The following is an 8,487-nucleotide window of genomic DNA, read 5'->3' as shown; positions in this document are numbered from 1 at the left end:
TGAGCTATTGGGACACTCAGCTCAACCAAGAAGGCAGATGTCCTGGGTATGAACAATACAACATGAAAATACTCATGAAATTTCACTTGGGTCCTATTGAATTTCACATTCCCACTAACAGAGGAAGGTTTTGTAAAGAGCACTCTTAAGTGATCTTAAAAATTATTAGGTGCAATCTTCAGCATATTTCTTCTATACTCATCCCTTGTTATGCATCACTGTAGTTTTGTGCCTCCAGCCTGAAGCAATGAAGAGCACAGCAACAGCAATTGCTTGTCATTAATATTTCTTGCTTTTGCTGTTTCTTTGGACATTTCCATCCGTTTCATCCCACTTTTCTGGAGAACAAGCATGTGAGCCAACACAAGAAGGATGTGGGAACAACCACAAAACCATGGATGAAATGCAAAGAGTAAATTTATCTTCGTTACCTTGCCCACCAGGGGTTCCCCAAAGCAGCACCCAGGCAGAGACACGCAAGCAGGGACACAGGCACCAGGGAGATCAGTCCATGCTAGAGGATCACTGAACCTGCTGGTTTCGCCTGTATTTAGGGGATTTGTGGAGGCATAGTTTACCACTGTGCTTTGATCTCCCACAGCAGGGCAGGAATTTCAAGCATGTTCGACACGGTGCATCTAAGTCTATCATAAGCTTATGTTATTGAAACACAGATGTTCTACTTGTCCAACATATGAGGCTAAACAACAATTAGTATGATATATGTGTTTTTCTAAACCTCAGCTGCAGGTCACTTGAGTGTGTTTATAATCCTCCTCACCAATCTTCTGATATTTTCTCACAACAAGATTAGTTGATCCTCAGCATTGTGACCACACACAATATTAATCCAATTGGCCTGGGATGAAATGACCATGAGACTGCAAAATCTCAGATGTCCTTCTCAGTTCAGTGATGATTCAATGATGATAAAATGGATGTTCGATAGCTCTCTTCTTGTTAAGATGATAACTCATTGTGGAATTTTCAGTTAAAACCCATTTCAGACTTATGACAAACTAAGGTCGCTTCAAAGCCTCTTTTGAACTCTAATGAAGAAATGTCACCAAGTGACTTGCCATAAAGATAAAACAAGGTTAACCATCAGTATGTCTGTCTGACATACTGAAGCCATGAAGGTGAAAAGTTTGGTTCTGATTATGAATTGCATTGTTCTGAATCCATTTCTTATAGCTTATCATAAAATCATTTAGGTTGGAAGAGACCCTCAAGATCATCAAGTCCAACCATTAACCTAACTCAGGCACTAAACAATGTCCCTAAGAACCTCATTTATACGTCTTTCAAACACCTCCAGGGATGGTGACTCAACCACTGCCCTGGGCAGCCTATTCCAGTGATTGACAACCCTTTCTGTGAAGAATGTTTTCCTAATATCCAATCTAAACCTCCCCTGGTGCAACTTGAGGCCATCTCCTCTTTTCCTATCACTTGCTACTTGGTAGAAGAGACCAACACCCTCCATGCTACAACCTTCTTTCAGGTAGTTGTAGAGAGTGATCAGGTCTCCCCTCAACCTCTTCTCCAGGCTAAATAAACAGCACCAGTTCCCTCAGCCACTCCTCGTCAGACTTGTGCTCGAGATCCCCCACCAGCTTTGTTAACCTTCTCTGAGTTCTCTCCAGCACCTCAATGACTTTCTTGTACTGAGGGGCCCAAAAGTGAACACAGGATTCGAGGTGTGGCCTCACCAGAACCAAATACAGGGGACAATCACTTCCCTGGTCCTGCTGGCCACACTATTCTTGATGTTGAAACATTTAATGAGTCCTTGCACTACAAGTTACAAACATAAATATGGTAAAAGTAATAGATAGGTGTGGAAGTAGATTACTTTCCAGTGGTTTCAAACTATTATTACCATTCTAAATAATCGACAGAGAAACCTTCCTACATAAGAGCATCTAATTCCTTCATAAAAAATCAGAACACCTACCACTTATTTAAGATTACAAATCAAAGTCCTGTTCTTACTGAAATCAATACAAAAGTGTCTATGCATTTAATGGAAACAGTATATGGCTCGCAAAACTGGTTAGTATTGTGCTTTTCAAATAACATTATGATTGATAGCCAAACCACTACATTAAGACTTCAGTTTTTATTTATCTAAGTGTCTTCTCTGTATTTTGTCTTGAAACATCTTCCAAAACTGTCTCAATTCTTTAAGAAGCTTGATTATAGCTAGAAGCATGTAACTTCTAAATTAATACTTTCTTCACTCTGTCTAAGCAATTTCTCTCCTTTTCTCCCACCTCCTCACACAACTGAAGTCTTGCTGTCCTCTAGTGGTGAAGGGCCATGACATGTAAAGTTATGGGAGCATTTAAAAGTACGTGCCCTCTCCTTCATTATTATTTATTTTTATCATTTCCGCTCCCGGTAGTTTTCCGGTCTCTTAGCAAATGGATTCTTGAAAGAACCTGATGATCTCAACTTGACAGACTGTAATAATATTACTGAATGAAACATAGTTAAGTTAAATAGCTATTTGAACTTAGAATTATGCCCCAAGGTTGAATTTGTTGTGCAGTTTACAATTAACCACCTGTAAAGTGTATTATTTTTAGCTTGAAAAGAAAAAGCAGATGCATTAGAGACTCTCATAAACATGCCTATAGTAATAAAATATCTTAAGACTTCAGCTGGCATTTTCAGCACATTTCTATGACTTCAATTGTACAGTCCTACTTCTAAAACTTAACTTTATGACAGTCTTGCTTATGAATGTAAACTTCTAACTTGTCAAGCTAATGCTAAACTGTAATCAGTTTCTTAGTCTGTTTCCTATACTCACAACACCTCAAATTACTTGAACCCAAGTTATGCATTTTCATGTCAGATCACAGAAAGACCATCCAAGGTGTAAGCCAGTCACAATGACGGACATAGCCTCAGCCATGCTGGGTCACATGAAAAAGGGAAGAAGAGCTCTACCTCCCCACCATGAGGCAGACATTCCGTCAGCTGCACACAGCTCCAGAACCCTACACACCAGTCATAGTGGCTGGTGAATCACGGAACTGCAGCTGCTTAGCATGAAGGTCTCAGAGGAGGACAGAGGCAGATGGTTTTCATGCAGATGAACAAAATGCAGGTGTCACAACAGGGCGGAGACGACAAAGTAATTCTCATGCTCAGAGCTAAGATGTGGCAGTTTCAGGCTTTTATGGAACAACTAGAGTACTACATTCAAAACAGATCATGCCAATTGAAAAATTCCCCTTGACTTCATTGTGTTTTACATCAGGCCTCATGTTATATGACAGAAAGAAGCTGAGTAAGTAGATCAGTTATTTGGCTTATTCAGGCTGGCACTTCCTGCACAGGGTAGAGTACTGGGGATAGCCAAAAAGTTAATAAAGAACAGCCCAATAGCAAGCAACCTTCTAGAGCAAGGTTATCATTGTCACTAAAAAGAAGGAAGTAGAATCATATATAACTCAGGACAAAACTAATATTTTTAAAATTACCATATTACACTTTTTCACTGCATGTCCTCAATGGAACTCTCTTAATCGTATTCCAACATACACAGAGATTTTGGAATAATGAATGAGATAATAAAAAACTATCAACTTGATTTAGTGCAGGCACAAATAGTTTAATAGCGATTTATGAAAGGTTTCTAACACACTTCGTTTATGGCTGTGGTATATAGCTTTAAAAGTCATTCCGGCATCTGAGTTAAAAAAAAGGATGTTGTGCAGAAATTTGGTCAGTGGCCTTTCATTTAAAGCATCTTCTACTTACAGGCCATTATCAACATTCTTTCTAATCACAGCAACTCTTATTTTTAATCTGCCTCAGCTTCCTCTTATCTTGCTGTATCCTGACCTTGTACGCTAAATTTTACAGGAATGCATAGGTAACAACACATCAGATATATTATTTTATAAAAAGAACATCTGCTAATTTGGAGCTCAACCTAATAATGTATGTAAAAAACCAACCTTCTTTCAGAGTGCCAGTTCCTGTAGCTGTACTTTTCTCTATGGAACAGATCCTTAAATCCATAGATTTTGTTTGTTAGCAGTCACCAGCAACTCCTAAAATGAAATAAGGGCAAGAGTAAGAAAACTGAACAAAAAAGCATGTAGTAATATGGTATTTATCATAGAATCGCAGATGGTTTGTGTTGGAAGGGACCTTAAAGATCACCTAATTCCAAATCCCCTGCTATGGGCAGGGACACCTTCCACTAGACCAGGTTGCTCAAAGGGGCATCCAGCCTGGCCTTGGACACTTCCAGGGATGGGGCAAAATATCAAAGACAAAAGCAATACCCCTGCAGATGCCACATAAATGTTTTTAAACTGTAACCCAGCAGATTTTACATAACAGAAAATGAAGTATTTAGAATGTTTTTACAAAATTGTCTATGCCATAAAGCAAAAAAGTCCATGGGCTTCTAAGTAACACACACACCACCACCACCAAAAACAACCAACCAAACAACCAACCAAAAAAACCCACAACCCAAACAAAACCAACAACATAGTCTTAGTAGAAGGAGAACATTGGCAGAGTAGTTATTCCATTGTGGATCAGTATGGGATGCATACTGACCCTGAAGAGGTAGATAGAGGAGTAAATTTGTCAGAGGACCAGCCAATATATTGTACTCCTCATTATGTGAATTCAAGGATGGAAAGTCTGGTTCTGTTACAGCTGAAGTCATGAAGCAGCTTTACAAAGTGCAGGTCCTCATCTGACAAATACATCTGTACTGTGTCTGGCTGAGAGAGCTAATTTTCTTCATAGCAGCCCCTATGGTGCTGTGTTTTAGATTTGTGACTAAAACAGTGCTGAAAACACACTAATGTTTTAGCTATTGCACAGCATCAAGGCCCTCTCTGCTTCTCAGTCTGTCTACCAGCAAGTAGGCTGGGAATAGGAAAAAGGTTGGGAGAGGACACAGCCAAGACACAGCTGACCCCAACTGGGCAAAGGGATATTCTATGCCATATAACGTGATGCTCAGAAATAAAACTTGGGGGTAGCCTTTCCAAAGTAGCTGTTCCCCAGAAACTGAGCTGGGCATCAGTCTGCTGGTAGGAGATGGTGAGGGACTGCCTCTGCATCACTTGTTTTTTTGTTGTCTTGTGTTTTGTTTTGTTTTTCTGTCTTTCCTTCACTAATTAAACTGTATTTGCCTTGACTCACAAGTTTTTCTTGCTTTTGCTCTTCCAATTCTCTTCTCCATCCTGCTGGGCTGGGATAATGAGTGAGCAACTGGTGAATGCTTAGTTGCTGGCCAGGGTTAACCCAGCACATCTCAAATACTGTTTGTCTTTATAACCTTTCCAAATTAGGTAGATAATAGCAGTATTAAACATGAAGGAGCTCAAGTATCCCAAATATCTTCACTGAGTAGTGAAGAACTTCATGGCACAATTTACCCAGCATCAATGGCCTCAAAGGACTAAGGACTGGCTTGCTCCAAATGAAGCTTAAAAATGTAACATAACATGACAAGGCAAATTTTAAAGAACTCGATATGATATTTTATCCAGAGATCGATTTTATGGGTCAATTCATTTTTTAAATGTAAGATGGCATTCTCAGATATTCTGAGACACTGTTTCCGACATATGTGCAATGAATAGTTGGATTTCTTTCTGAATTGTCATAACCAGTGACTTAGGGCAATCTTTGTTAGTTTACAAATTAGATCTTGAAGCAAGGTATTCTAATCTCTAAACATTAGGAATACCAATCCATGAAGCAAGAGGGAAGCAGTGCAATGTTTCTGTTTAGAAAGAGTTTTGTTAATGTGGTCTCTACTATCCATAAGAATTTTGTAATGCGCCCAGAACAGCATTAAAGAAACAGCATTTACAGTTCTTCCAATCTATGTATTAATGTTAAGTGGATTATTAGAAGGAATCCAGGAGCTTTTACAATACTACCCTTTTTATTCTAGGCTTAAAGCTTGGAGATTTTGACTTACATGAACTCAGAATATGAAAACAATTCAGCTCAAGCACCAGCATGGACGCATTTTTCATTATTCCCAGAGCTCAAACAGCAATGAAGTGGAGAAACAGCCTGATACCACCCTGCAAATGAAGAAACTAAGAGCCTTGCTTTGTTACAGAATTACAGGCCCATCTGCTGAACCACCTAATACTGTGCAGGTTATGTTGTCAATATTAGGGAAAACATAGTAGCACCCTTCCTCTTCCCACAATTTTCATGTATTCTGTATCAGTCTTTTTCACTGAAACAGGAATTAACTGCAATAGATCACCAACGTAACCAACATTATATTCAGACAAAAAATTATTTTTTCCTCATGAAAACAAATGGGTAAAGTTGGGCAAACAGTACATATTCCCAAAACCTAGAGGTTGTGGGGGTTTTTTGTGTTTTGTTTTGTTCTGGTTTTGGTTTTGGTGGTTTTTTTTAACACAAGGAAATAAGCAATATCTTTTCTCTGTTTACACAAAAGTAATTTTCCTCTCCAATCGATTTTGAAATTCAGGGATGTATCATTGGAAAGATATTTCTAAGACTTTTTTTTCCTCCTGTTAAGAGGAAATGGCTCCCTGAGTCACGGCTAACAAACCTGGCACATACATGAAGCAAATCTGCTTTAAAATAGCGACATTTTTGTTGCTCACACTGACGGTACGGCAGGTTCTGAGATTTGGGAACAAATGGATGTTCTCCTCAGCCTCAGGGACCTGCTCCTCTCAAATCTCCAGGATGGGTGAAGGAACCTGACAGGGTTTTTTGAAGAGGCAGAGTGGAAGATGGCATTAGGATAATTTAAGGGGCAGATAATTTATGACTGCCTTACTCCTGAAAGGGAAGGGTTCACACAGAGAATTCACAAGTTTCAGACGAAGCCAGGAGGCAGCACCAGGCGCAGGCATTGACCTTGGGCACGACATGGCATGATTACCCACCACTTAGTTCTTGGTGGATCCAGCACCAGCTCTTCCCAGTTCTTCTTCGGAGGGTGCCAACTGGTCTCAAAAGTCCCTGTTTTAGTGTGGTGAGAGAGAATCCCCCCACAAGGTCTCAGTTGCACAGAAGCTTGTGGCACAACCTGTGTGCCTGTTTGGCTGAGAAGAAGGTGTGGACCAGCCCGGGGTCAGGCACAGCCTGTGGGCTTCGGGGCAGGTGACGAACCCTGTCAGGCGCTGCTTTCAGAGGAGAAAATGGACACTTTTTTGGTTGATTGTGCCCAGCCAGGTGGCAGAGTCAGGAGGGGCTGAGGCTTCCCCAGCGCACGCTGAGATGATGCCAATCGGAACGGGAGGGTTTGCCGTGCCCTCAGGTTCTCCCCATGTTTTTAAAAAATCAAAAACCTAAAAAGAAGAAACTCGCTTTTCCTCAGAGGAGCAGATTCCCGCTTTTCGGCCGCCGCCAGGCCCCTCCCGCTCCGCCTTTCCCCGGCCCTCAGGGCCGGGTCGTGCTCCCCCTCCCGGGCCGCCCCAGCAGCGCTTCCCGGGCGGGAGCCGCCGGGGGACGGGGCGGGAGGGGGAGAGGGAGGGAGGCGGCCGCGGGGGCGGCTTCCTCCCGCCCTCCCTTCCTCGTCCGGCTGCCGCAAGAAGCGGACCATGGCCCACGGGCTCGGAGGAGCCGGCGCCTTGGCCGGGCGGTGAGAGGCGCTGACCGGGGCGGGGAGCAGCCGCCTTCGGGAGCGCTGCGCCTTGGGCATGTCCCTGCCGTCAGGGCCCGGCGGAGGCACCGCTCCCTCCCCTCGGTGTTAGCCCCCCTCCTCCCTTGGCTGCGGCGTCCCCCGGCCATGGGGACGGCGTCGTCCCTGGTGAGCCCGGCGGGCGGGGTCGGGGAGGTGATCGAGGACACGTACGGCGGCGGCGAGGCCTGCGAGATCCCGGTGGAGGTGAAGCCCAAGGCCCGGCTGCTGCGCGGCTCCTTGCGGCGCGTCGGGGCCTCCCGGCCCGGCGGCCTCATCGGGGCCAGCTTCAAGTCGACGGCGTCGGTGCAGGAGCTGGAGTGCGTGGCCGAGTACGAGCGCCTGAAGAAGGAGTACGAGATCTTCCGCGTCAGCAAGAACAATGAGGTGGCCTCCATGGTGAAGAAGGAGGCCAAACTGGACAGGGAGAACAAGCGGCTGCGCGCTGAGCTCCAGGTAGCGCCCGCCACCCTCTCGGAGGAGAGGACCCAACAGGGTCTTCACGTGAGAGGCCGCGAAGGGCTCGTCCTGCTTCCCAGGAAGGCCGTGGCAAGGAGGTGGTGGTTGAGATGGCTTTTCCTTCCAAAAGAAGGAAGGGTGGTGGGGAAATGGCGTGTGCCCCAGTGCCATCCATCCTGGTGAGCTGTCAGGGTGTGGGTCTGGGGGTGGGAGCGGCACAAGGCACAGCTGTCTTCGCTAGAGTAAGGAGAGATGTGGGATGCTGGGATAATGTTGCTGTAGTCAGCCCTGGAAAGTAATCTAAAAGCTTTTATCTTATGAGGAGCGGTTGAGGGAACTGGGACTGTTTAGCCCTG

At 44.0% G+C, this 8,487-nt stretch overlaps 1 protein-coding gene across 2 annotated transcripts in view; it reads left to right on the top strand.

Moving 5' to 3' along the window:
- Positions 1–7,478: 7,478 nt before the first annotated feature.
- NPHP3 (nephrocystin 3) overlaps positions 7,479–8,487 on the top strand; it is a 31,020-nt gene continuing 30,011 nt past the window's right edge. For both annotated transcript variants that reach the window (XM_065629797.1, XM_065629796.1), the window contains exon 1: positions 7,479–8,128. In XM_065629797.1, coding sequence (XP_065485869.1) covers positions 7,781–8,128 — 348 coding nt within the window. In that variant the 5' untranslated portion in view covers positions 7,479–7,780. The remainder of the gene's footprint in view (positions 8,129–8,487) is intronic.

Source organism: Caloenas nicobarica, chromosome 2 (genome assembly GCF_036013445.1).
Source record: "Caloenas nicobarica isolate bCalNic1 chromosome 2, bCalNic1.hap1, whole genome shotgun sequence".
Lineage (NCBI taxonomy): Eukaryota > Metazoa > Chordata > Aves > Columbiformes > Columbidae > Caloenas > Caloenas nicobarica.
The sequence above is the reverse complement of the archived record's forward strand: the minus strand, read 5'-3'. Positions and strand labels throughout refer to the sequence as shown.